This window comes from Cyprinodon variegatus, unplaced genomic scaffold (genome assembly GCF_000732505.1).
Source record: "Cyprinodon variegatus isolate N-32 unplaced genomic scaffold, C_variegatus-1.0 Scaffold119, whole genome shotgun sequence".
In the NCBI taxonomy this organism is placed as follows: Eukaryota; Metazoa; Chordata; class Actinopteri; order Cyprinodontiformes; family Cyprinodontidae; genus Cyprinodon; species Cyprinodon variegatus.
Window position 1 is genome coordinate 1,417,609 of NW_015150572.1, and position 27,525 is coordinate 1,445,133.

At 40.6% G+C, this 27,525-nt stretch overlaps 2 protein-coding genes across 2 annotated transcripts in view; one reads left to right on the top strand and one right to left on the bottom strand.

Annotated features, from left to right (window-relative positions):
* The window catches only part of actn3 (actinin, alpha 3), a 39,267-nt gene extending 20,244 nt beyond the window's left edge, over positions 1 to 19,023 (top strand). Inside the window, exons 2-21 of the mRNA XM_015375490.1 lie at positions 5,752 to 5,866; positions 6,256 to 6,375; positions 8,083 to 8,169; positions 8,608 to 8,695; positions 8,923 to 9,001; positions 9,732 to 9,813; positions 10,251 to 10,336; positions 10,557 to 10,649; positions 11,236 to 11,466; positions 11,589 to 11,736; positions 11,938 to 12,088; positions 12,379 to 12,487; positions 12,614 to 12,754; positions 13,920 to 14,102; positions 14,527 to 14,661; positions 15,879 to 16,058; positions 16,148 to 16,294; positions 16,378 to 16,443; positions 16,563 to 16,721; positions 17,696 to 19,023. Coding sequence (XP_015230976.1) covers positions 5,752 to 5,866; positions 6,256 to 6,375; positions 8,083 to 8,169; positions 8,608 to 8,695; positions 8,923 to 9,001; positions 9,732 to 9,813; positions 10,251 to 10,336; positions 10,557 to 10,649; positions 11,236 to 11,466; positions 11,589 to 11,736; positions 11,938 to 12,088; positions 12,379 to 12,487; positions 12,614 to 12,754; positions 13,920 to 14,102; positions 14,527 to 14,661; positions 15,879 to 16,058; positions 16,148 to 16,294; positions 16,378 to 16,443; positions 16,563 to 16,721; positions 17,696 to 17,854 — 2,559 coding nt within the window. The 3' untranslated portion in view covers positions 17,855 to 19,023. The remainder of the gene's footprint in view (positions 1 to 5,751; positions 5,867 to 6,255; positions 6,376 to 8,082; positions 8,170 to 8,607; positions 8,696 to 8,922; positions 9,002 to 9,731; positions 9,814 to 10,250; positions 10,337 to 10,556; positions 10,650 to 11,235; positions 11,467 to 11,588; positions 11,737 to 11,937; positions 12,089 to 12,378; positions 12,488 to 12,613; positions 12,755 to 13,919; positions 14,103 to 14,526; positions 14,662 to 15,878; positions 16,059 to 16,147; positions 16,295 to 16,377; positions 16,444 to 16,562; positions 16,722 to 17,695) is intronic.
* Positions 19,024 to 19,135: 112 nt separating this feature from the next.
* Positions 19,136 to 27,525, bottom strand: part of LOC107085232 (serine/threonine-protein kinase D3-like) — a 19,926-nt gene continuing 11,536 nt past the window's right edge. The window contains exons 5-18 of the mRNA XM_015375450.1: positions 25,645 to 25,799; positions 25,383 to 25,566; positions 24,081 to 24,164; positions 23,577 to 23,736; positions 22,672 to 22,795; positions 22,233 to 22,310; positions 21,947 to 22,160; positions 21,843 to 21,868; positions 21,696 to 21,768; positions 21,432 to 21,538; positions 21,191 to 21,352; positions 20,740 to 21,106; positions 20,574 to 20,659; positions 19,136 to 19,418 (exon numbers count right to left, since the gene is read on the bottom strand). Of these exons, the coding sequence (XP_015230936.1) occupies positions 19,254 to 19,418; positions 20,574 to 20,659; positions 20,740 to 21,106; positions 21,191 to 21,352; positions 21,432 to 21,538; positions 21,696 to 21,768; positions 21,843 to 21,868; positions 21,947 to 22,160; positions 22,233 to 22,310; positions 22,672 to 22,795; positions 23,577 to 23,736; positions 24,081 to 24,164; positions 25,383 to 25,566; positions 25,645 to 25,799 (1,985 nt within the window). The 3' untranslated portion in view covers positions 19,136 to 19,253. The remainder of the gene's footprint in view (positions 19,419 to 20,573; positions 20,660 to 20,739; positions 21,107 to 21,190; positions 21,353 to 21,431; positions 21,539 to 21,695; positions 21,769 to 21,842; positions 21,869 to 21,946; positions 22,161 to 22,232; positions 22,311 to 22,671; positions 22,796 to 23,576; positions 23,737 to 24,080; positions 24,165 to 25,382; positions 25,567 to 25,644; positions 25,800 to 27,525) is intronic.

The following is a 27,525-nucleotide window of genomic DNA, read 5'->3' on the forward strand; positions in this document are numbered from 1 at the left end:
TAGTGGATCCTCTGATGATCTTGATGAGCTGCAGCTGTGCAGGAGGCTTCCTCAGCGGATTCGCTGCGGGCTCTGCTGGAGAAAGGTGGAATTTCTCCAGCTCCCAACACTCATAACTTCCATATTTTTAACACAAAATAGCGTAGCCTGGATTTTTAATTAATAATAATGTATTGTCTGCACCATTTTTTTTAACAACAGACATATGCTCAGTGGGGTATAAATCCATGAGTCACCTGGATATTCTTCTCCACTGACTCAGCTATTTCACCTATGTGCTTATGAAAGACAACCCTGAAGCTTGAAACTGATTCAAAGAGATGTTTTTCTTTTTTCTCAGGAAAAGTGAAGAATAGTTCTCTCTCTGTGGATGGCTAGGATGCAGCACAGTGGTTGAAATATCTTTATGTGTATTTTGGGGAGAAATTCTCTTCGGACACAATCATCAGCTGTACTATACCTCGTCTCAATCACTTTAACAAAACATTATATGAAATGGTCAAAATCAAACCAGAAAAAAATAGGAATTAGTTAATAACAGACAATAGATTAATCTACATGCCATAGCTCTTTCTTTCCTAGGCTTTCCTTCCTCGATTATTTGCTAATTAACGATTTTTAGTGATGCGTTTTACATATTGGGAAAAAAATGACATAGCCTTTTAATGACAGTTATTGTGATAAAAAAAAAAAAAACAACAAAACAGAAAATAAAAGTTTGTGTCTCAGTTTACTAGTAAATAATAAGCCTAGCTTGCTACAAGGTTTAGCTTTCATGCATGAGATGACACAGGTACTTACCTTATCTTCTTTTCTTTTTTTCCTAAACCGGGACCTGGATGGCTTTGAGAGGTTTTCTTTTTGCTTATTTTCTGTGTGTAGTGGTGAAGAGCGGAGTAATGAGTTATCTTCACCCACCCCAACACCAGTCTAAACAACTAATGCTTGTCTAATTTAGCTTCTGTGGCGTGCATAATCATTTTGTATATTTATTCACGAATTGCACACAAACAAGCTGTGAACTAAAGGCTAAATGCAAAATAATATAATTGAAAGTGATCAATGGTGATTTATTTGTGAAACTAATTATATGAGGTGCTTGTTTAGATGCACCCCTGGTCAGGGAGATGAGAGAAGCTCGATCTCCCTTTTTTACCACCTGTGTGCCAATCAATAGCAAGCTACTGCATCAAGGTGAAGGGCGCACACTGCCCACAAAACGGTTTATCACTACCTGATCCGTCCCCGAAGCACGATCTGTTCTGCGCATGCGTGAATAGATATACACCCGGGTGTCCATAAATAATGTAATTATGGTACTAAAATAATGTATTTCTATCCTTAACTCACTAAAGAATGCTAATACACATCTGTAAAAAATGTTTTATGACTTTTGTGAGACAATTTTGATGCTTTTTACATTTTCTTTGTTAAACTGCTTGTGTGACATCATCAGTCATGCTCAGAGCAGTCCAGCAAAATATGATTAATGGTTTCTTTAGATTACGCACTATATACCATAATGTTATAACGAAAACATAAAACTCAAAAAGACTAGATTTATGTTTAAAGAGTTATGAGACAGAAAGGATTTTACGGTACTAATTTTCTCAGGAAATACATATTAACCTTTAACATATTATATGTTAGTAGGTTTGCTATTTTTGGGGAGGGAAAACCTAATTTAGATATTTTTCACAAAATAAAATCGAAGATGACCCGGATGTATATCTAGCCTGACGTAGTCCTACTCAATTCTAGTCAGAATATGAGTCTGATACTGCTCCATAGAGCTGTGATTATGGGGCGTCTTTCGAACGAAACAGGAAAAAAATTTCTCTGCACTCAATTGGATAGACCTACAACCAATAAGAGCAACGGAGTGCGTGACGTATGTTAAGCGACGCATAGTTGTTGTCAACAAAAATCAAAGCGTGCAGTTGCGAGCCTAGAATAAGAAGATGAGCCTTGATCGNGATTACGTTACTGTTGATCATCTGTCCATCATCGTATAAAGCCCGCCCTGACAATTTGATTGGCCCGCCAGATATTGTGCTAGCATACTCGCGCTACTGTTGAGCAATGCCAGACTGAACTTCCCGACCTCAAACCTTGTGCACGGGACTAAGTTCGGAATGGCACCCAGGCTAATATATATCTGGACGCGCATGTGCAAATGAGCTGATGGCGCATGCGCAGAACGGAGCGTGCTTCTGGGACGGATCGGGGTAGTGACAGGGCTGATGCTGGCTACACATGCTATATGTGTCAAGGTTGAGGAGCTTTCTAGGACCCAAATGCAGAGATGAGTTTGCCGAATTTAATGGAAAGTTGATGGCAACGTAAGCACAAACCCTAGAACACTGAAAAGAAAACAAAAAAAAATAGAGACGCTGGGGAGAAACATACATGAAGATTTAAACATTGAGTCAATAAGAAACCAGCAATGAGGAACTGCTGAGGTGGTGTATATATGGGGAACAGAACAAAGAACAGGCTGATGAGCTAATATGGAGCAGGGGCGAATAGAACTAACTAGAAGGGAGCCAAGAGGGAAATAGATAGACACTAGGGGGCAACAGAGAGTACCACAAACATCACCACGAACAAACAAAACAAACAATTACCAAGAAAATAGAGTAACATAAATTAAAATGTGAATGAAAACTCAAAAAGGCCACAACGGGCAGGATCATGACAATATGAAATAAAGTCATTGTTTCTTGACTTGATGCTGAAAACGCCAATTTGATCGCCTCACTAAATTAATGTTTAATATGTTTATCCTGCATGGTCAGAAACGTAAATTAGATAAGAGCTACCAATAATTCTGTCTGCTGCTTTGTTAAAAGGCATTTGAAGTTTTATTTTTCTCGCTGTAAAATTGTGTCTTAAACTCTCTGATATGTTGTCATCTTGCTTCCAGTCACTTTAGTCTGCCTCCAGGAAAATAGGAGCTCCTATTTTCTTAACCTTTTGTCTTTGTGAAGATATCAATGTTACTAAATTAAAGAAATAAAAAATATAGACTTTCACTCTTAACAGCACGGATTTCCTTTTTGATTTCTTCATAATCCAGCACAAAGAGAGGAAAAAAGTATAATCAGGGAACTAAACCTGTTTCAGCTCTAATGAATGCACAGCATGTGCCTCACTCTGCCCACACACTCATCTCTTCTTAGGCGCTCAGCTTCTGTTCCCCCGCATTCTTCCAAATGCAGCCAAATTATCGCCTCTACAGTAAAAAGCTATAACACATATTTAGTGCCCTGAATTTAAACTTGCAAATTTAATCCAAACAGCATGAAAGCATTTTTAAGTGATTGAATGGAATGGAAGCTGCAAAGTGTCTGTGAAGAGGACTACTAGATGCTATTCAGACCAAACAGACATAGCATTACATCATGGTTAGTTTATACAGATCTATTGAGTAGGATCCTCTGGATATCACTAATAATAATGCTAATTTAGGGCAGAGAATAGGCAGGTTCCTGTCTGCAACCTTTCATATCAAAAGAGACATTTTACCCTGAATCAAGCAAAATAACATTTTGTTGGAGCTGTAAATATTACATTACCTTTTTAATAAAACAGCTTATTATTTTTTTCTGTTGCTGCCATAAACAAAAAACAGTTTATTTTTTATTTATAGGTTTTAAAACATGGGAAAATGTAAAACATGGATTTTATACTACAGGGTATTTTTTGATGTGTCAATAAATAACAATTATAAAGAACAACAATATCAACCAATGAAATAGACCTAAAAACATATATGCATGGTTCTTTTAAATTCATTATATTGTGAAAATAGTACAATTCAAATTTTCTTTAGAGTGGTATTTGTTGTTATTCTACTGTATTAGTTCCTTTTAGTCTCTATAGACATTGCAGACTGTCCACAGAGACAGCTGCTGTAGAACTGACTGTTAAAGCAGTAATCGACACAGGTACTATATGAATATCATGCTGTACTATATGTAATCCAGACTAAGGGGTGTCAAACTCAAGTTCTCGAGGGTCGGTGTCCTGGGGTTTTTAGATGTTTCTCTTGCCAAGACACCTGAACCTAAAGGCTTAATTAACTCCACAGCATGGGGTCCATTTCTCCAGAGTCCTGCTAATGACCTGGTTATTGGTTCAGGTGTGTTAAAGCAGAGGCACGACTAAAAGTTGCAGCACACTGAGCCCTTGAGGTCTGGAGTCTGAAAACACAAATGTTTAGTTCTCTCCAGTCTCAGGGATTATTTTGGGTAGAGAATTTGGACATGGAGTGAAGTTAAGTTAAGCACATCTGTTCTGCACTCAGTATCCTTATGTTGGCATGTTTTGGGTTTTTCTCTAAAAGTGCATGTGAAGAATTAGTGAGTGCAAGACAATTCAAGACAGAAGAAAGACTTTTTCTGACTGCTTAAATATTATACAAGGTTTGTTTTTTGATGTAAAAACCACCATTTTTGCAAAAAGCTAATGCATTAAGTTTTGAATTAGGTTATTCTAGGGGAGTGTTGGCCTAGTGGTTAGAGCAGTGCGCTTGTGCTCTGAGAAGGTTGCAAGTACCTGGTTCGATTTAACGAATTCCCAAGGGGATGGGTTAAATGCAGAGAGTGAACTTCTCCATTGTGAGATCAATAAATTAAATTATAATTATACATTTTCAACAGAAACTCAAGGTTCCTGAAATCCTCTAGAAAAACAAATTGTATTTGTCTTTCTTTTGATCAGCTAACTAAGGTAATCTGCCAATGAAATTAGTATTTATGCCCCTAATAAATTACATATGTTGCACTTTTAATAAGATAATATAGTTATTTGCCTTTTATCTTAAACATTAATAATCTTATTCCATTGTTAAGTCTTGTTTACCTGCTCAAATCCCGATAAAAATCACCTTTTCAAAAAAGTACTTCATTTTTTTATATATACCGGTATATGCATTAATGCAGGTGAAGATTCTCAGTCATCCAGGTCATAGTCATTCCAAAAAAGGTTAAAAACAATCTATTGGACTTTGATTCCAAGTTTGAAGACATTTCACCTCCCATCCAGGAAGCTTTTTTCAATTCAAAATGTCAGAAATAGAGTTTAAGTCTGTGAGAAATATATGCATTAATGACGTCTCAAAAAAAGTTAACAGACTTTTACTACGTCATAACACCAGCCATGATGTTATTTCCTTATATTATTATACATTCCCTTTTACAAAAAGAGGAACTCTTTATTTGTTGTCCTTATAGGTAACCAAAAAATTCCCTACAATAGGACAACACTATGTATACATATATACATACATTAGTTATTAGTACAAATAAAATTAAACTGAGCTTGTTGTGACTTTGAAAAAAACCAACCCTGTACTCATTGGTGTGTGTGTGTGTGTGTGCATGTGTGAAAATGTAAATAGATGTATTTAACCATTAGGTTGTAAATTGTTCTATGTGTTTGGGTGTGAGGGACTTAAATTTGTGTGTTTTTATTTTGAAAAGGGGGAAAGATAAAAAGAAGATAAATGTCATCTTGTGTGTTCCTTTTACAGTCAGCCACTGTTGTCACCTCAAGGTCTCAAACAGCCTCACTAAGCAATTATCCAACCTGGTCCTAAAAAGGACCCATCCAGCTGTGGGAATGTGTGCCTGCTTTGTTTTCTACCTTTTACTGCTGCGTGTGCACAGCTGGTGTGTGGGAGAACATCCTGTACAGTTGCATGTGTAACGTCTGTCCCCTCCGCCTCACCTGGTCTCTCCCTTTCAGACCTTCACAGCTTGGTGTAACTCCCACTTGAGGAAAGCTGGAACACAGATCGAGAACATTGAGGAGGATTTCAGGAATGGCCTCAAACTCATGCTGCTGCTGGAGGTCATATCAGGTACATCTCATTTACAAGCAAACAAGAAACACTTTATTTATTAAATGATTCTTTGGGCCATCAGAAATGAATCAAGAAAATAGAAAACTATTAATCATCCATTTTCTACTGTAAAGAGGGTTTGGTGTCCGTAGCAGCAGGACATCACAGATACATACAACATAAACATACTCCACCCTAAGAGGGATTTAGAGACGCCAATTTACCTAAAAGTCATGTTTTTGGATTGGGGGATGTGAGCTGGAGTACCCAGAGAGAACCCACATATGCACAAAGATCCTGAGCCAGGATTCAAACCAAGGACCTTCTTGCTACAGACTGCACCACTGTTTAACATCCAATCCAGTTTTATTTGGGATTTATTTTTGTTGATGGATGTATACTTTCAGGCGAGAGGCTGCCCAAACCCGACAAAGGAAAGATGCGTTTCCACAAGATTGCCAACGTGAATAAAGCTCTGGACTTTATCTGCAGCAAGGGGGTCAAACTGGTGTCCATCGGAGCAGAGGGTGAGGTTACTGTCGTGTCTAATTGTTCCACTTCTGTGTTCTGTGTTCCACTTCCCAATATTCTCATTTTTTTCATGAATTTCTTAAAACTTTCCTCCTATGAGCAGTTAGCTTTTTTTGAGTTGATTTGTTATGAAAAAAGAGAAAACAGACAACTTTCATAATAAAAAATGGGTACTGATAACATTGAAATTAAATAAATAAAATATGTAATAAAATAGGAAATGTATTTTATTCCAATAAGGAATGTCAAATAGTGTCAAAATGTCAAAATGAACATAAACAAGTAATATAAGAATAAAAGAAAGAAGTAAAAAATAATAATAAAGACATGATTAATTTAGACCATGGAGTTATATATATATATGTGATCATGAACCATTAGATTTTCTTACAGACAGCTATGTAAAGCTCAGAGCTCATACCAGCGACGTAACCTTTTCACATTTGTTTTTTAAAAACTATAAATAATATTTTTTTTTTAAATGCATTAATTAAAATGTGGATTTCTTAATAATAACTTTATAGAAAATAAAATAATTATGTCAAAAACAGGGTACAGTTCCCTCTCTTTGTGTCAATAAAACTACAAAAACTAACAATTAGGTAGTTTATATGGGGAGGACTTATAGAAATAAACCTAACATCTCATTCAGGTGTTTTATGGCTCTTTTTATTTTTATTTTTGCTAAATCCCTTCATGTATCCATTCATATAGATAAGCAGACCTCATATAGCCTGATGCACGGTAGAGGTTGGCGGGTTAAAAGAGATAAGACAGAGAAGCTTATTTAATGCACAGGCCTCCATAGAAAATCATCTTCCATCCATAAAGCTTCTTTCACTAGTTTTTTCTCTTCTCTAACACATAACAGATATTATATAAGGAACTAAATTAGCATTTTATTTTTGCCAGCTCTAAGGTATGGTGCGTTCACTGATCTAAAATAAAATTGGATCCTGTAATTAAAGTGTCTTGGCTTTAAAATAGCCACATTAAGACAACAAGCTATCTTTGTTGGTTTCTGTTTTTTGGAGCTCTATAGAAATAATCTAATTCATGCTCTAGGCACGATAAAAATGAGCCGTTGAGTTATTTTTTATGAGCAAATTTAAGCATGATCATTAATTCATCCAAGGTGGATGTAGTCTGATAAGCAGCTCACAGTTGTCTAAATTTTGTCCATCTGTTCATCCATCATATTTGCTGTGGAAATATTTTCTAGATTAATTTAGCATATTTTGTTTCAAAATAGACAAAATGAGATGAAGAACCAAAGAAAAAGTTGAATTTGATCATGAAAAACCAGACTTCCTTCTGTCTTTGGTTTTAATGCATCTAAACGGGCATATTGGCAACGTTAAACTAATAATAACTCCTTTTGCTAACACAAATTGTGTCGCTATGGTTACATTATTGCCTAGTTTTTTTTTTATATTTTTCTTATTCTTAACAAATAACAGTATGTTTTTTTTATTGTGCAAAAGGAATTATTATTATTTTGAAGGAACAGGTTTATGTGATTTAGTGATTCCTGTTTGGTTGCCCTCATCATTTCTTTATCCCATCAAAACTCTTCATTTTGAATCTTATTTGAAAACCTTTTTCTGAAAACTTCAGTAGAAAACAGAACCTGAATGCATTATGAGGGAGAACCATCTCTTCAAGTCTTTGTTTCTTTTTTCTTTTTTGCTGTGTCTGTACAGAAATTGTTGACGGTAATGTGAAAATGACCCTGGGTATGATCTGGACCATCATCCTGCGCTTCGCTATCCAGGACATCTCCGTGGAAGGTGTGTGTTTACTTAAATTAACACGTTTAATTAACAAAGCAACCGATTTCTCAAAAATATTTTTAAAAAATAAGACTTACAATAAACTCTTGTTCAGGGACCCTGTGCTCTCTGTCCTCCTCATTCCTCTGCTTTCATTACATGTTTAACCCTCAGGCTGTTTAATGTCATCAGTCTCAGATGGAGTCAGATAATATATCACTGTCTACCAGTGAAAGAACGTTTCTCTGCTGAATTCATTTCTCCCTAAGGCTTTCTCATCTTTGCTTACCTCTATATTTGTTTTTTTTGTTTTAATATCCCCCCCCCCCTCGCCCTCCTTCTATCTCTCTCTGTTTTGACCTCTGACCTCTGTTCCTCCTCAGACTTTGTGATCAACTTTAATTTGGTTTATTTTCTGCCTGTTTCACCCACTTTCTCCCTCGTTAACTGTTCCAGAGACCTCTGCTAAAGAAGGTCTGCTGCTCTGGTGCCAGAGGAAGACTGCCCCCTACAGGAATGTCAATGTGCAGAACTTCCACATCAGGTTGGCCTGCAGCGCCTCACTGTGGCATGAATAGGGAACTGCAAACACTCATGTTAAAACTTGTTTAATTTATTGCCTCTTCCTGGTTACAAATCATTAATTTCATGCTTTTCTTTAAATGCATTTCTGTTCTTATTACCTTTTTATGCTTTCTTTACATTCCTGTCTGTGTTTCGTATTCCTTCTGATCCACCTTCTGCCTTTTTTCTCTGCTCTGTGCTGCTCAGTTGGAAGGATGGCCTGGCCCTGTGTGCCCTCATCCACAGACACAGACCGGACCTCATCGACTACTCCAAACTGAGAAAGGTGCTTCTTTAATTCCTTCATTCTTTTTTTCCTTAAATCTGTGCACCTTTTCTCCCTCCCCTTATATTCCTCCTCCTTCTTCCCTTTATTCTCCTCAATCCTTAAATCCTTCCTTCCAGTCATCTCCTTTTCCCTACCTCTTTTCCTGCTAATATTTCTGTCCTCTGCTTCTACATATATATTCAGNATGTACAGATCTATTATATACAGATTTGTCGTTCTTTGGAGTTGCACAATGTGCTAAAAGAGAGAAAGCAGAGATTACAACGTTATTGCTGAGAAAATAAGTTTATAATGTAATAAATGTTGGCTCTTATGTTCCATGCTTGAACAGATGAAATAACCAGCATGTTTAATGGATTCTCTCTACATTAGAGAGCCACACCTTTAATCATCTAGGGGCTAAAAATGCCCCACAGTATTGTGCACATATATTTGGATGATTACTAGATCATATTTTGGACTTTTTTTTATTTATTTTTTTTATCAGTATTGGGTTTTATGTTGTATCAGCTTTGAGGATTGTACCATGTGTCAGTTTCTTTTCGTTTCAGAGGCTTTTTCATCCTGGATATAATTGAGAAGATGATAGCAGATAGTTAGACACAAATTATAGTTGAAAATGAAGATCCACCTCTTTTGATGTGCAAATCTATCTTTTTCTGGTTGTTTTTGCATCATAAATGCTTCTTCATGCCAGTTTGTTGTGTCCCTGTCTTTCTTCCTTTAGGACGACCCTATCGGTAACCTTAACACGGCCTTTGAAGTTGCCGAGAAGTATCTGGACATCCCCAAGATGCTGGATGCTGAAGGTGAGGCTGTGGAAAAGTAATGATGGAGAAACCCAAACACGAATGTGCAAATTTTTATGTAATCACTCTGATACCATAGACGTTGCTGACAGATGGTACAAGGTCAGGAAAGGAGTACTGCTATAATACTCAGTAACTCAGAAGTTTGAATCCTGTTAACAGCATTTATTAAATCAGGATTTCTATTGAGAATAGAGGAAACCATGTGAACAGCTGGAATAATCTGATTATATAAGAACGAATCGTAATGTTTCCCTTATCCATTTATCTTCTATTTTAGGTCAATTAGATTTGAGGACCTCTAATCTTATATTACGCTGCAGAAAAACTAATCCAATCCGATTCTGTTATATTATAAAGGCTGTGCTTAATATTAAATGTTTTGAAAGTTGTTGTGTTTTGGGATTTTTTTTTAAATAACTTTTTTATTTCATCAGATATTGTGAACACACCCAAACCTGATGAGAAGGCCATCATGACCTACGTGTCGTGCTTCTATCACGCCTTTGCTGGAGCTGAGCAGGTCAGATTTAAAGCTTATGTTGGATCAAAGCACAAACATATATTTGAGTCAAAAGTATTATTTGGTTCCAGTCTCCCATGTTGCTAATAATAAAGCTATGCTGCCTTCTAAAAGTATGCAATAGTCTATGGAAAAGGAACTGATAAGAACATGGGCTAAATCAGGGAGTTTTTTGGGGGGTTTGAAGCGTATTTAGTTAATTTTTTTATTTGCAATGCAGGCTGAGACGGCTGCTAACCGCATCTGCAAGGTGCTGGCTGTCAACCAGGAGAATGAGAAACTGATGGAGGAGTACGAGAAGCTGGCCAGCGAGGTGAGAAACTCCTGCAAGCAACTCTTTTCTGCTTATGTTCCACTGGTTACACTGCAAAAAATTTAAATCTCAATAAGTCATTTTTTTCTTAAAATAAGTGCATTTTTTCATTATTATTATTTCATAATAATAATCAAAAGGATCAACCAATGAACTCTGCAGTAGTAACTTTAGCCTTCCTGTTATCAGCTAAAAGCATTGCTCTCTAAAAGCCTGTTCCTGTGACTGAAAATGTCAGAGAAAATCCTTTTAAGTAGCTCATTAAATCTCTGTGCTTTACCTTAAAGTTTGAATGTCTCCTTTTTTTAATAAAAATAGTTAAATTTGATACTGATAGTGGAAATACAAATTTGATTTTTAAGTTTCATTTAAGCTAAAACATGTCTGACATACTGCTGGTTTTCTCACTTAACTTCATTTTTCTTGAGTGATAAACTGGATTTGCTTTTATACAGACGGATTAAATACATTTAGAAAACAGATCAGCAGATTTTCCCATCATTTTCAACTTAATCTGGAGAAGATCACATCTAAGTTCACAGACTCAGCTACTTTAGCATGATAAAAATGTTCCTGTTTTGCACAGCTGCTGGAGTGGATCCGTCGCACCATCCCCTGGCTGGAGAACCGCGTGGCAGAGCAGACCATGCGTGCAATGCAGCAGAAACTGGAGGATTTCCGCGACTACCGCAGAGTCCACAAGCCCCCTCGTGTGCAGGAGAAATGTCAGCTGGAGATCAACTTCAACACCCTGCAGACAAAGCTGAGGCTCAGCAATAGGCCTGCTTTCATGCCCTCTGAGGGCAAGATGGTGTCGGTGAGGAGGGCGGATTTTTGTTAACTTAGCACCAATGACAGTGTTTTGGCTTCGTGCATATTTTGTCCTTTTAGGTCAAAGACAGCTCACAATCTGAGATGTTAATGAAACCTTTGTTTCAGGACATTGCCAATGCCTGGAAAGGTCTGGAGCAGGTGGAGAAGGGCTATGAGGAATGGCTGCTGACCGAGATCCGCCGTCTGGAGAGACTGGACCACCTGGCCGAGAAGTTCAAGCAGAAGTGCGCCATGCATGAAGCCTGGACTGGAGGTAGGAATCATGAGAAAAGATGCTGCGAGAGAACTATGCAACAAGTTAGCCGAACTCCTCTGATTTCCATCCAGCTTAGGAAGAATACGTAGAAAGGTTCTACATCAGTAAATGCTCATCTCTTTGTAATAGTTAGCTTTTTTTAAAAAGCCAGATAACGTTATGTTTGCACCGGTGTTCACCATAGCAACTGTGTTTCAGGAAAGGAAGATCTTCTGTCTCAGAAAGACTACGAGTCGGCTTCTCTGATGGAGATCAGGGCCCTGATGAGGAAGCACGAGGCTTTTGAAAGCGACCTCGCTGCTCACCAGGACAGAGTGGAGCAGATCGCTGCCATCGCTCAGGAGCTAAAGTAAGACGCCATCAGACTGGGATTTACAGAAAGGTTTAAGGTAGATCCCCAGGAATAATCTAGAAACTGTTGTAGAGACAGAGATGTATGTATAAGTATATATATATAGTATATAAGGTGTATAGGATGTTATGCTGTGTCTCAAAACTCCTCTGGAATATTCTTTCAGCAAAGTTAAGGTTTGGTTTTAGTCACAGTGCTTCAAAACTACATGTAAAGTCAAGAAAAGAACATTTTACTGTCTGCAGGAAGTTAGAATGACTGATAGTGTGGTTTACCATGTCCTTCAGTGAGCTGGACTACCATGACGCTGCTACAGTGAACGCCCGCTGCCAGGGGATCTGTGACCAGTGGGACAACCTGGGAACCCTGACCCAGAAGAGGAGGGACGCTCTGGAGGTGAGTACAACGACTTCAAACCTGCTGCATGGATGTTAAATCAGGCCATTAGACCTCAAAGGCTGCAAATTATTTACATTCTTAAAGGAGAGTGTTTTTATTTTTGTTTTTATTTTGTGAGTTCAGCGTGTAGAGAAACTGTGGGAGACCATCGACCAGCTGTACCTGGAGTTTGCAAAGAGGGCGGCACCCTTCAATAACTGGATGGACGGAGCCATGGAGGACCTGCAGGACATGTTCATCGTCCACAGCATTGAGGAGATCCAGGTAGCTGCTTGGATTTTAACTTTAGAGCTTCAAACATCAACATGTTTGATCAGAATTATATGCGATAGCAAACACAAAGCAGAGGAAGAAAAATGATGCATGGTATCAACCTGATAAACATCTTCGTGATGTCTGTAACTATTGGAAACCGCCCACATGAGCCATGTTGTTATTATTATTTACTACATAAAACCTTAACTGTAATTAAAAAACAATGCTGCAACATCACCCCAAACACTCTATCCACATGGTGAAGCATGGTGATGGTAGGATCATGTTGAGGGAAAGCTTTTCTTCGACATGAAGAGGTGGGGAAGTGGGCGGAGCTAAACCAGGAAATAGTCAGAAGGAAGTTGTTAAGGTGGCAAATAGCTTGAGGTGGGTTTTTAGATTTAAGGGGAAGTGACAAATTAAAAAATAAATAAAGGCATGGTTTAGATCAGGGGTGTCCGACGTCAGTGCCTTGCATTTTTTAAATGTTTCGGCTCACCTGATCTCCAGTAATGGCTGATAAACAGGCTTTTGGAAAACTTAGGTCCTCTGAATCAGGTGCAGAGCTGTTTTATCCTGAGTCCAACTAATAAAAGTCATTCAGAGGGCAAAATATTACACGAACTTTGAATAAAATCAACCTTATTTTGTTAGATGTCTTAAATAGGAAATCTATTGCTGCATGTAAAACGTTTCTTAAAGAAGTATGGATCTTCTTCCACAAGATGTTATTTGTGGAAATTTTGATTTAAAAAAAAACAAACAACACAATTTCTAAGCTAATGATAATGAAAAATAGATCTATTTTATGACTGGTATTTGTTATCAAAGTATATTCAAAATGAGTGTTTTTAGTCACTATTAAGAGACATCGTAGAGGGTCCAAATAAGAGTTTGCTGGATTCTTATGAGCTATTTTGCATAAAAAAGAACATAATTTTGTTGAAATGAAAATAAAAGGAAGTTTTATAAACTACATTCTCTAGGAGGATGACATTAAATGCACCCCACACTTTTTAGAATCCATGCCTCCTTTTCCTTGTTGGCCAGTGACACATTATCCAAGAGAAAGAGGTCAAAGTCTAGAGAGATCTACATGTTCTAGATGGTAAATACTGGCTCCAGGAAAGCTTACTTTGTGTAAATATTATCAGCTCTTTCTCTCCACTTCCAGAGTCTGATCACAGCTCACGACCAGTTCAAGGCCACTCTGCCCGAGGCCGACAAGGAGCGCATGGCCACCATCGGCATCCATAACGAGATCCTGAAGATTGCCCAGACCTACGGCATCAAGCTGTCCGGAATCAACCCGTACACCAACCTGAGCCAGCAGGACATCAACAACAAGTGGGACACTGTGAGTCAAAGCACAACTTAAAGCCAGAACAGGAAATGAAAGATTAATGCGAACGATTACAGCTTATAGCTGCATTGTGCAAACAGGTAAACCGATACAGTGTCTCTGTGAGCTGCATTTGGTCATCTGGCTAAAAATAAGAGGGGTACATACCAAACCGGGGTCAGGACTAAGTTTAGATTGAACTGATACAGAACACTGCAAGTAAACCATCAGGGGAAATAAGAATCACACTAAACAATCTGTCAGATCTGGTGGAATGAAGACATTAAACCATCTGTAAGGAAAAATTAGATCAGATATTAAGCTGTAGGAAGCCTATATATTTGATTACATTGATCTCATTCAGTTCTTTTCATAATAAGTAAAGTTTCTAGCAGGAAAATGATCAGCATTTCCACTTTTGCATGATGAACATTTGCAGGTGAAGCACCTTGTACCCCTGAGAGACCAAATGCTGCAGGAGGAAGTGGCCAGACAGCAGGCCAACGAGAGGCTGAGGCGCCAGTTTGCTGCCCAGGCCAACATCATTGGACCCTGGATTCAAACCAAGATGGAGGTACAAACCCTCTGCGACATGTACATCTCAGCAACATCCACTAAAAATTACAACTCCAATTAAATCTAGTTCATGCTGGTTGGATCTCTTATATGCGTGGATATTTGAATGACCTCTGAGAACCTGAAGATACAGAACACTAACTTTAACTAAAGGGGGAAACAATTACTACAAATAATATCAACGTCTGGAACATTTTTCCATTTTAAAATCTAAAATATTTTTTGAAGTAGAGAACAACTATAGTTCAGTTTGGTATATAGACAATTTCCTGATTCACATATTTTGTTATTTTATCTTTCCTTTTTATTGGCTTAATGAGAGCAGCGGGCTTTAGGCTGCCCTGTAACGCTTTTAAAACTGGGTTTTAATGGAAATAAAGCCATTATCAAGCACATTTCAAGGTGCTCATTTTGAGCCTGGATCGATATTTATTTTTGATTCTATTCATGGTGGAGAATCCTGCTTCCCAGCAGCAGATTGAGCCACACATATTCAAAATGTGCAGGGTCATCTTTGAGCACGCCATTTCACTTTTCTTTCACCAGTTCACCACAGTTCTTCCAGCAGTCTAAATGTTCTCTGCTTTCTTTTTCTCATCGTCTTCTCCTTCTTTCCCATCGCCCCGCCTGCCAAAGGTTTTCCTGCTGTGTCTCAAAGTAGCTAGCACCAGCAACCCTTTCTGACACAGCTCATCGGCTAATTTGTATCACATGTAGCCTGGTGCTAGACGCTCCGGAGGGTTTACCGTATTAACAGGAGAAAAGGCGCAAGTAAAGTTAGACACTGTTGTCGGACAATATGCAGTAATTTATAAATGTTTTAAATCAGGTTAGGTCCGCATTAGCCAGCAGGTGGGTCCGGACCCGGACCACGGTTCGCTAATATGGCCCCCGCCCTAGCCTAAAGAGAGGGACAACTGCTACTAAGTAAAACAAATGTAGTCATTTAGTAAAAAACTAGGTTTGGATGCAGCTGACTGATTCTATGTCATGACTTCTATGTCATGTCTGGAGCACTGGGAAAATGTGTTCCCTGAGAGAAGAATAGAAATACGAGAAAAATCCTGGAGGTTACATTTTCTCCAGTCCCCTGAATGTTTTGAAAACAAATTTGTTTAAAAAAACAGTTCTTGCATGAGGCCCATCGTTTTAGCCACTGTGGTATCAGAACTCTAAAGCATTCATTGCCTGTTCCACTGTTTTCTGCCCATGCAGGAGATCAGCCATGTGTCTGTGGACATCGCTGGCTCCCTGGAGGAACAGATGAACAGTCTAAAGCAGTATGAACAGAACATTATCAACTACAAGTCCAACATCGATAAGCTGGAGGGAGACCACCAGCTCAGCCAGGAGTCCCTCATCTTCGACAACAAGCACACCAACTACTCCATGGAGGTGCAGTACCAATACCTTCGTTCTCTTCCTCTCTGTCTGGGCTTTAAGGTGGACTTTCTGATCGGTTTTGCTCTCATTAAACGCTGCAGCACGTCCGTGTGGGCTGGGAGCAGCTGCTCACCACCATCGCCAGAACCATCAACGAGGTGGAGAACCAGATCCTGACCCGCGACGCCAAGGGCATCAGCCAGGAGCAGCTCAACGAGTTCAGGGCCTCCTTCAACCACTTCGACAGGGTGAGGAAACCCAAACCTAAAGCATTTCCCTTATTGTGGACGGTTCTGAGTCTAAACGGATCAATTGGTTTGAATCTTTGCAGAAGAGAAACGGCATGATGGATCCAGACGACTTCCGTGCCTGCCTCATCTCCATGGGTTACGATCTGGTGAGTGCAACCTGCAGATTTCAAACCAAGCAAACGCTTGTGGTCTCCTACACTTGATCAAACAAGAACCATCCAATCTCTTTAGATAATGTACTTTGTGTTTTTCTCTCTACCAAAAGGGTGAGGTTGAATTTGCCCGCATCATGACCCTGGTTGACCCCAACAACACTGGCGTGGTGACCTTCCAAGCCTTCATTGACTTCATGACCCGTGAGACCGCAGAGACCGACACCGCAGAGCAAGTCATGGCTTCCTTCAAGATCCTGGCTTCAGACAAGGTAAAGACTTCACATGAGGGCAACATTCTTCTCTGCCAACAGACCGAGACGGATTGTTATGTAGCACTGACTACGTTCAATGGAAAATAGCAGGATCGTCTGAAATTACTTACCTTTCAACCAAGATAATTCGTCGCAAGATTTACAAATTCACAAACTCCTGAAAAAAAACATCCTCCCAGAAGGCAACAGATGCTTTAGCCTCGATACAGAAATGTTTGGAACCAATGAAATGCACGGACATGTGTGACGTCAACATGTCAACCAGAGGCAGAAGGCTGAAGCAAAACAAAGATTGCTGCGCCGGTAGTAATACCTGTAGACTCCGCTATTCGGTCTGTTTTAGCTGGAAGACCCTCTATTACTTTTTGGAAAATTAGCAAAAGGACGCAATCTGTGCCTTTGTGAATGGAAAAGATGTTTGCGCATTCTTCCCGACTGGATTTGCTAAAAGTTTGGTCCATTATTTAACTGCGCTTGGGTGGTTTACCCAATCACCTATAAATAATTGTACTGAATCTCCCTCCCTTTTGCGAACATTTTCTACAGGAGCCTTTCCAGATTGATACTGCATAGAATATAAGTTGTACTTCAGGTTCAGTCTGAGGTATGCCAGGTTTAAAAATGACATTGATTAGAAGGAGAGGATGTAATCGATAACCATTTATTCCCTTGCTACAAAAGATGGGGGTTATTTGGCACCATCTAGAGGATACGAAAGAAACTGCATTTTTTAATTAGACAATTTCCTTGTTTTTAGCAGCAAGCATGCCTGTTTTTTGTTCTTCTTTGTCATTTTAGGCTCATTTAAGGAACTCTGAACAAAAAAAAACTTAGAATATGAACTGCATGCATTAAATAAAGCAAAAGTTACTTGTTAAATAAAAAGTTAAATAAGAGGCTATATAAATTGTGTTATATGAGGTAATGTAAGTTTATTTCTGTCTTTATAAGCCTGTCTCTCTGTGCTGCAGAACTACATCACAGTGGACGAGCTGCGCAGGGAGCTACCACCAGAGCAGGCGGAGTACTGCATCAGCCGCATGACCAGATACGTCGGAGCCGACGCTCCCCCCGGCGCCCTGGACTACATCTCCTTCTCCAGTGCCCTCTACGGAGAGAGCGACTTATAAACCTAGCCGCTCCTCCTCGCGTTCTTCTCCTCTTCCTCCCCAGCTTCTATTTCTCCTGTTTGGAGAAAGTGATTTTAAACCCTTCACCCTACCCTCTAAATGCTTTGTTCTCATTATTTTATCCCTCTCTGTTAAATCTGAACTTTTTCCTCCAACAATCCCCCCCTTCCTCCCCTCACGCCAGGAACACTGCTTATAGAGGAGGAGAGCAGGAGACTTTGCTTAAATCTTAGAAACTGTGCTAGGACTGAGCTTTAAGAAGAGTCAGGTATAGCAGTGATCGTATGCAAGCAGCATAAGTGAAAAATACCTTCCTTAAAAAAAGCAAATATTATGAGGGTTACATTTTGAGCACAGCCTCCTGTTCTCCTCGTCCCGTATGATTCTTTTTTTTTTTTTTGTAGAAGGGTAATTAAAGAAGAAAATGTGACAAAAAAGCCGGTTGGTCCGTTGGCTTGGTTGGTTGTGTATTTCTGCAGACGCATGCTTCTTTTAAAGGTTTAGAAACTCCGCCTTCGTGTCTTCGGCTCTTCCCTAATCACAGCGAAACCCAAACAGCGCCTGCAGCAGTCAGGGAGGGAAAGCGACACTGAAACGTCTCACTTGTGAAGAAAAAAAACAACTGCCATCGCACGGCGAAAGCTGAGGCGAAGATCAACGCGTGAACACGGGGATCTTAGATAACTCAGGAACTTCTGAAGGATGAATGAGAGCAACCCGACACGTAAGCAGACGGAGAAGCTAAGCAGACAAAGATGGTCGTGGCTCGATGGCGATTTAGGAGAGCTAAAAAAAAATTAAAAACTAAAGAAAGAAAGAAACAGGTACAGGAGCAGAAAGACTGACACACCTCTGTCCTTTCTGTTAAAGGAAGACTGAGAAGATGTCAGCAGTGAGAGACACATCAGAGTGTCAGGAAAGTTGTAAACAGAGTAAGAATCGATGCTGTGCATGTGGGACCGCAGCAGGCCTGTCAGTGAGGAGAAACTAAAGGTTTTTGGTCTCATTTTCACAATGAAACATCAGCCGGAACGACACCGACAAACAGTGCAAGTCCACTCCTCTGTGCATGTGGGAGGCATTTTATCTCACCTGTTCTCCATTCACCTCCTCAGCCCCTCTCATTCTCAGTTTATTCTGTCCATCATTACTGATGCTTAAAAAAAAAACCAACCTCCTCACATTCAAACAGCTACATTAAAAAAAAAGCTGGAATAAAAAAGGATAATGATGTTATTAAACAGCCGTTGTTTGTGGTTTTTCTTCCATCATTTCAGGCACTCTGGCACATCGACAAATTCAAATAATTATCTTTAAATGACCAGCACTTATTACAGTCTATTATTTGTCCATTGAAAAGTCTTAACCATATAAAAAAATCTCTTTTGGTTTGTTTTTATCAAATTTCCATTTCATTGTCGGGGTCCCAGCAGAAATGTGAAGGGAAGCTCAGCCCCCTCTGCTCAGCGTAGCTCCTCCAGTGCTCCTCGTCTCCTTTATGTGTCAGATACCTGGAGCCCATCCTCAGCTCGAACTCCCTAAGGTCACACCACAGCTGGAAGTTCTGCACGTAACACAGTGAAATAAAAGTCAATTCATGAAAACAACACTTTTTTAATCAGGATACGATAAAAGTCTCCTGATTTTTCATTTTTTTTCACACAAAAAAACAGATTTTCAATGTAGACCAACAGAAAGTAGTGTATCATTTCATTTCGATACTCCTGGGAAAAAAACTCCTTTAGTTGTCCTCATTGAATTTATAAAAAAAGACTAGATCTGGATGAGACTTAATCTCATTAAAAAAAAGGAAGAAGAAAGTCACTATCGAAAGAATAGCAATAAAGTGAGAAATGCTATGAAAAGTTTGCCATAAAGGAAGAAGAAGGTGAATCAAGAGAAATAAGGAAGCTGGGGAATTATGGGAAGATGGAGGCAGGCCAGGAAAAAAAACAAACAAAAAAAATCAGCTAGAGGCAGATAACTAGAAGCACTTTTCAGCAAAACGATCCTTAACAAACAGTCAGAGCTACAGCCAGTCATATCCAAGCTTTAGAATGGCCTAGTTAAAGCACAGAACCAAATCCAGCCAGGAATCTGTAGCCTGCAATTATATATTCAAAGGCACTTCCATCTAATCTGACTAATCTTAAGGAAACTGTCAATCTGATGGAGTAAAATGGCTCCTCGGCAGATTCCTGCTCCGAGTCCTACTTGGTAAAATGATATAACCTTAAAATAAAACATAAGTTATAATTTTTGCCAAGTATCTTCAACATAAAAAAAGTTATTTTTATTCTTAGCATTTAAGGAAAAAAGCAAAACGTTGAATGAAGATGAAGCATGAATTTCCCTCTGTAGGATATTATTTGATGTAAAACAAAGAAAATTTGATCTAAAAACATATTTCTGGTTATTTTAGTGGGATTCTTTTGTAAAAACTCAACCAAATATTCTTTTTAAAAAAAACAGAAAATCTTTAAAGACTGGTATATATTATGAAAGTAAATTAGTTGGTTCTTTATATCATTTTAAGGCCATTATTAGGAGTCATTGTAGAGGTTCTAAAGAGACACTGGCAGCTCTGGAAACGTATGTTAGCAGAGAGAAGGTTTCACAAAGTATTTACTTAGCATAGCCGCTTGCTTCACATCACACCCCTAAGTGTTGATCTATCATATAACACCAGGATAAAAGAATTGAGGGAAAAGTTTGAGACCTGCAGCCAGGAGTGTCCCAGAGCTTTGCCCACGGTGAACCTGCGTCTCACTGCCACCTGCAGCAGGTTGCTGATGAGGCTCACAGCTGCAGAGGAAGTGACACGTACAGTCAGGTTGGTCCTTCTGATTGAACAAACTCAAGGATTCACAAACTCAGGGTCTGACCTTCCAGAGAGATGGTGGACCAGGGCTGGCGGGGGTACATGAAAGCAGCGTTGGTGATCTGCTGTCGGATGTCCTCGTCTTCATTGAAGGGGAAGGTCCCGCTCAGGCTCACATACATGATGACGCCCACGGACCACATGTCCAGGGAGCGGTTATAGCCGCTGCTGCTGATCACCTCGGGGGCCAGGTAGGCCGGGGTTCCCACCACCGAGCGCCGGAATGACTTCTCGCCGATGATGCGTGCGAAACCGAAGTCGCACAGCTTCACCTGAGGGAAGGGGTCGGCAGAGACCAGCAGGACATTTTCTGGCTTCAGGTCGCAGTGGGCCACGTGTTTCAGGTGGAGATACCGCAAAGCCTCGAGAATCTGTGGAAACATGAGCAACAGCCTTCATAAAATGCACACAGTCAGGAAGAGACGCAGAGATGATGTGGAAGAGTTGAGCTCTACCTGTATGACCAGGAAGCGAGTGATGCGTTCAGGGAGCCGGCCCTTCTCGCTGGACAGGATCATCTCCAGCATGTCTCCATGGAGCTTCTCCATGACCACGAAAACATGCCTGCAGGTTTCAAACATCGCCTCCAGCACCACCACTCCAGGGTGGGAGAGATTCTGAGCGACAGAACGGATGTAAAGTCATCAGAGGTCGCAGCAATAAGCCGTAAATCACCTGGTAGGGGAGTCTACACACCTGCAGGATGGCCACCTCGTTCCTCAGCTGTCTCTCCTGTTGGGTCGGGAAGCGTGTCTTGTCGATGACTTTGATGGCGACTGACCGGCCCAACTTCCTGTGAGTACCTGGTGGATGAGGAGTCGTTTTGTTTGGGATGCTGTTATTTACAATCATTCATCTGAATCCAAACCAGCTCTTAGTGCCAGAACATCAGACCCCTCCTAGACAGCGACGGCTGTAGAAATGACTTAACAGAACATCAAACACTTCCTTCCTTCTAACCTTTGTACACCACTCCAAACTGCCCCGACCCGAGGACTTCATCCGTAAAGATCTGGTACACTGAGCTGATGTCCTGAAACACATAAAAACTGCGTTGAGCTCTGGAGTTATCGGAAAAATCTCTTTAAGGTTCAAGCTGATGCTTACCACGTTGTCTCTTTGCAGATCTCTATCTGTAAGCAGAAGCATAGCAGATTTGTAAAACGGGACTACTGTCCTTGGCGCAGAGGGGAACTTTCCGGCCGACTCACCCTTTTGTTGTTCGGCTTGTCCCGTACTGCTCTGCAAGGGCATCAGTGCCTGGTAGATGGAGCTCTCCCAGGCCGCGCCCTCGTCCCCAGCCTGCACGCAAAACACCAGAGAGGCCGTGACCAGTTCAAAGGAGTGGACATCGGTGCCTGGCAGCGAGGGCACGGAGAGCCGGGCGGGGCCACGCACCTGCAGCACCTCAGACAGAGGGATCTCCTGCAAGAAAGGAACGCCGTGAAGGTGCTGGAGGACATCTGTAGAGCTACACTGCTGTGCAGCAAGTTGTACCTTGTAATACTTGGTGCTGCTCTCATTCTGGTACAAAGTGATTGTTTTCCAGTCCAGGATCCAGTAATGCCGTTTCCTCTGAGAGCAAAAAAGTTCAACTTATGTTATTTTTGGGAATTTACTAAAAGAGAAGACAGATCCCAGATCCATTTACTGTTAGGATAATTGATAAGGTGATCATATGGTTAGTTAGGAAAATAATCACAAACTCAGTTTCCATTCTCAGAGAAATCCCTCAAACCAAGGCAGCAAGGGCAAGACAGCAAAAATCAATCTAAAGTTGAAACAAGCTCTGTAGATACTATATCCAGAGAAGCATTAGAGATCGGACCAAATTTAAACCACCACACCTACACTGGATTTCCTATTCAACAGGATGGTATCACCTAGCAGCCTCACTGACTCCACCCACTGGTTAGGAGGAGCGGCAGCGTCTCACCAGAGTGTCTGTGTTGGTGTGGTGCAGCAGCCAGCCTTCTCTCAGGACTCCTCCTCCTCTCCTCTTAGTGTGATGCGCCGACTGGACAAGCCTCATCAGGGGAATATTGCTGCTGAAACAGGGACTGATGGAGGAGAAGGAGACAGAGAGAGTGAGGGGCAACAACAACCCAGCTCCAGGGTTTCATTTGACACTTTTTTCATTCCTGTTTGTTATTGTTATGAGTTTATGGCTGATATTTCTACAACAGGTAGGTTTAGTTGGTAAACAAGGAGAATTAGGAAGGAGAGAGGGAAGGAACAAAGAAAGGAAGGAAGGAACGGACGAAGGAAGGAAGAAGGAAACAAGTAAGGAAGGAAGGGAGGAATGAAGGAAGAAGGAAACAAGGAAGGAAGGAAGGAAGGAAGGAAGGAAGGAAGGAAGGAAGGAAGGAAGGAAGGAAGGAAGGAAGGGACATAAGACGGAACAGACGAAAGAAGGAAACAAGGAAGGAACGAACGAACGAACGAACGGAAGGAACGAATGGAAGGAAAGAACAAACAAACAAAGGAATGGAAGGAAGGAACAAAGAAAGGAAGGAATGAAGAGACGAAGGAAGGAAGAAGGAAACAAGTAAGGAAGGAAGGGAGGAAGTAAGGAACAAAGGAAGAAAGAAGGAAACAAGGAAGGAAGGAACGAACGAACGGAAGAAACGAATAGAAGGAAAGAACAAACAAACAAAGGAATGGAAGGAAGGAACAAAGAAAGGAAGGAACGAACAGACGAAGGAAGGAAGAAGGAAACAAGTAAGGAAGGAAGGGAGGACGTAAGGAACAAAGGAAGGAAGGAAGGAATACGGTGGATGTGATGAAGTTAATTCATATCAGCTTCAATTATCTGACATCCTCCAGGAAACGCTCTCTAACCTCATGGGCTCTCTCAGCTGCTCCTCCTCCACTATCTCAGGCAGAGAGTCTCCATCGGAGGACATCTCGTCCTCTGAGGTGTCTAGTGTTGGGCTGGTGAGCTCGGACTCAGCATCCTCAGGATCTGGTGGGCAGCTATGGTCGGCCGCTGAGAAGGAACCACACCGTTTTTAGAACAGGATGACCATCACCTTTAGCTCATTTCACATGATTTCGATAGCCAAGAATGCAAATGCTAAATCTCTACGTTCCTTCATATTTTCTTCCTCTGACTTTAAGTGACTAATTCAGATGAGCTAAAAAGGATCATCCAGCTTTCCCAGTTTTCCTCTGAATCATAATCTCTAGCAGAAATATAAATGGGACTTTGGTGGTAAAGGTGATGACTCCTGAGGAGTTGGGTGAGTCACTTCCTGTCTGATCGGAGCAATATGGAAACAGCCTTCGTCTGTTGTTGCTTGGAACCCAGAATGTAGAATAAAAGTGAACAGAAGTGCAGCTTACCGCCCCCATTGAATGCCTTCTTCTCTCCTGGACAGTCTCTGGGGACGAGCGGCTCGCAGCGCCGGTGGCAGTTAAACCTGCAGTCTGACGAGATGAAGACAGAGAGGCTGACAGGATGACACAGAAGCTTCACTCTCAAAACTCACAGGAGCGATCAGACTTATCCTCAGGCTACACAAACTTTAACTGGTTCCAGTTCTCCTGATTAAAATTCATGAATTAGACTTCTTTAGGCTCAGACGTGTTCATGCATGTAACAGAATTAGTTAGGAGCCATCTGTTGGCTCAGATTTGACAGCACCGTGTTTGTGCGCCTGACTCGGCGGGCCCACTGGGAGCCGAGGAGCCTCTGATCCAAACATGACCAATCAGAGTCAGGCTGAAATGGAGCAGAGCGGCTAAAAACGGCCCCAGAAGAGGGACAGCAAGAAGCTTCTACTGCCTGCATGTCCAATAGTTTACATTTACTCATCATGAGCATGACTGGACATGGGGATGAGGTAGAGCTGCAGGGTCAGATACATACACACATTAATTGTGCCGTAATTCTGTTTGGATATTTGATCAGTCTTCTCTGGAAAATGGAGAAACCTTTAATTTGATTGAAAATTAAGTTTATCAAGGACGGCACATCAAACATTGTCATATATAGAAATAAACAAACAACCATTGGTCTGCCACAGGCTGAAGAGTCTAAATTCAGTCACTGTTTTTATTGCAGGTGGTAAACTGTTATGAGGCCGTGTAAATGAGAAGGAACCTTGACCAAATCATGTTTTATATTTTGCAGGTTTACTGTTTCCATTAATTCAATTCAGTTTATTTATATAGCATCAATTAACAATACATCATCTCAAGGCACTTTACAGTTCACCAGATCATTAGGTCAATTTGATTCTAAGTTTTCTATCTTATTTTTTTAAATAAGTGCATTTTTTGTTGAATTGAGGAAAGTGAGACACTTTGCCAATGGAACAAGACAATTTACATTTAAAATAAAAAAAAATGCATTGATTGCAATGTCATATGTCAAGTGCATATTATCTAATCATTTTATTCTGTGAGTAAAAATACTTATTACATTTGTAAGAAATCTTATTCACCTACTCAAATAAAGGCTAAGTACACCTAATTTAAGACATTTTTCTTATTGCTAGATCATTTTTGCAGGGTAAAAAGTGTCACATTTATGCAAAAACTATCAGATCATTATTCTTTATTTTTATATTTTGTACTTTTCATAACCTTTACATCGCTTAACCATTTTTTTAGCGGTTTTGAGGTGATAACTCTTGCTCCTACCTGAGCACTGCAGCCCCTGTCTGAAGAGCCCTTTGAGCAGCCGGTGGCAGTACTGGCAGACTGTGGGTTTGGTGTAGCTGTGGATGTGGAAGGTGTGGGGGACCTGAGGGCGGCTCTTGTCCCCAAGCCAGACAGGTGGCTCGTTCCACGACGGAGGCCTGGATGAGGGCTTCGACAAGCTGATCTAGTGGAAAGTTTTTTTTTTTTAAAGGTTTAAATGAGCAAGACCTGCATGGGAGAAAAAGGCAGGTAGTCATCTTACCTCCTCCAGACTGCCTCCAGCCTGACTGGACAGCGAATGCGTACGTGGTCTACGTGGCGGAAACAAGGAGAAGCTGGTGCTGACTTGCCGTCGAACTCGACTGCAGTCATTAGGTAACAGGAAGGCACAACGTTTGTGAAAGTCTAAACCACAGCCTGGGGAGATGGAGAGCAGACGGAAAACCTGCCATTTATTTATTACTGTCCAACCTTCAAAACTTATCATTTTCTACATTTTTTGTCACGTCACAACACAATCAATAAGATATTTCATTTGGGATTTAAAACGGTAAAGCGGAAAGAAAAAAAACAGTTTTCATCATTTAAATTTAGATCTACAAATCTATTTTAGAACAATCCACTATTGTGCTGCTTGATCTCAATATAGATGCAGCTATAGGAAGCTGCTGTGGTCAAAAGAGTCCAAAACGCAACAGGTTTGATCTTCGAAAGGTTTGCATGCAAACAAAACAAAAAAAAACACATGCAAACTAGATAGCTGATCTACAAAGAATGTGCAAATCAGTTTATGTGTAAAGTGAGCAGAACAGCTGAGGAAACTTTTTTGCAGACGTGCTTTTATGAACAAGTAGATCATTTGCTTATAATCCAAATTTAGCGAGTTATCTATCCTGAAACTGGGGGAGCAGTTTTTGTATCTATATTTAACAAGTTTGAGGATGAGGCGCTGACTTAAAAGGGAGTTTCTGCAGTTATTGCTGCCAGAATGGAGGCTTTGGGACAATAAGAAACAATGGAGAGAGAGTCTGGGAACATATGTAGAAATAATAATGTTAGAATAAAATTAGGGGGAAAGGAAACATCAACATGGGACAGATTGATCCAGCAGAAGAAACTTTATGGAACAACTTAATGAACAAAAAAAATATATTGACTAAATTTCTATATTGTGGCATATTTATTAACAAACCAAAAGATAAAAAAAAAAATCAGCCAGTGAAGAACTATCATAGAACCTTTGATGGTTGTGGGGGTGTGCACATCTCTAACTTCTGGTAAGAGGGACCTTTTTTTCCTCCCTCGTGTTTCTTTACCGCTTCACAGTTATGCTGAATGAAATATAACAGGCCTACTTTGCTTTGCAATAATATATAATCTGCACAGTTTAATTCCCTGTGAATTTACTAGAACAAATAGATGCTCCACATCTCCCACTGCTGGATTCTAAAGATGGCGCTCTCTCCAACAGGAGAGCAAGGGGGTTGGGAAGGAGCAGACCAATTCAGCACTACCAGGTTCTTATCATTAGATTGTTATTTTTATTGTTCCAAAATGTTATTAAATTGTTCATGAGTAATGGGAAGATGAAGCGGGAGATGGACAGGCGGATTGGTGTGGCGTCTGCTGTGAAGTGGGCGCTATACCGGTCCTTTATGGTGAAGAGAGAGCCAAAAGGCAAAGCTCTTGAATTAACGGTTGATCTACGTTCCTACCCTCATCTATGGTCATGAGCTCTGGGTCCTGACCGAAAGAACGAGATCCCAGGTACAAGCGGGTTTTCTCTGTAGTGTGTCTGGGCTCTCCCCTAGAGAAAGGGTGAGGAGCTCAGTCATCTGGGGAGGAGTCAAGAGTAGATCCTCCAGATCGAAAGGAGCCAGTTGAGGCTGCTCAAGCATCTGGTTAGGATGCCTTTTGTTGCTTCCTGATTAAGTGTTCCAGCACGTCCCACTGGGAGGAGGCCCAGGGGGAGACCTAGGACGCGCTGGAGGGACTATGTTTCTCGTCTGGCCTGGGAGCGTCTTGGGATTCCCCCGGAGGAGCTGGCCCAAGTGGCTGGGGAGATGGATGGATGGATGGATGGATGGATGGATGGATGGATGGATGGATGGATGGATGGATGGATGGATGGATGGATGGATGG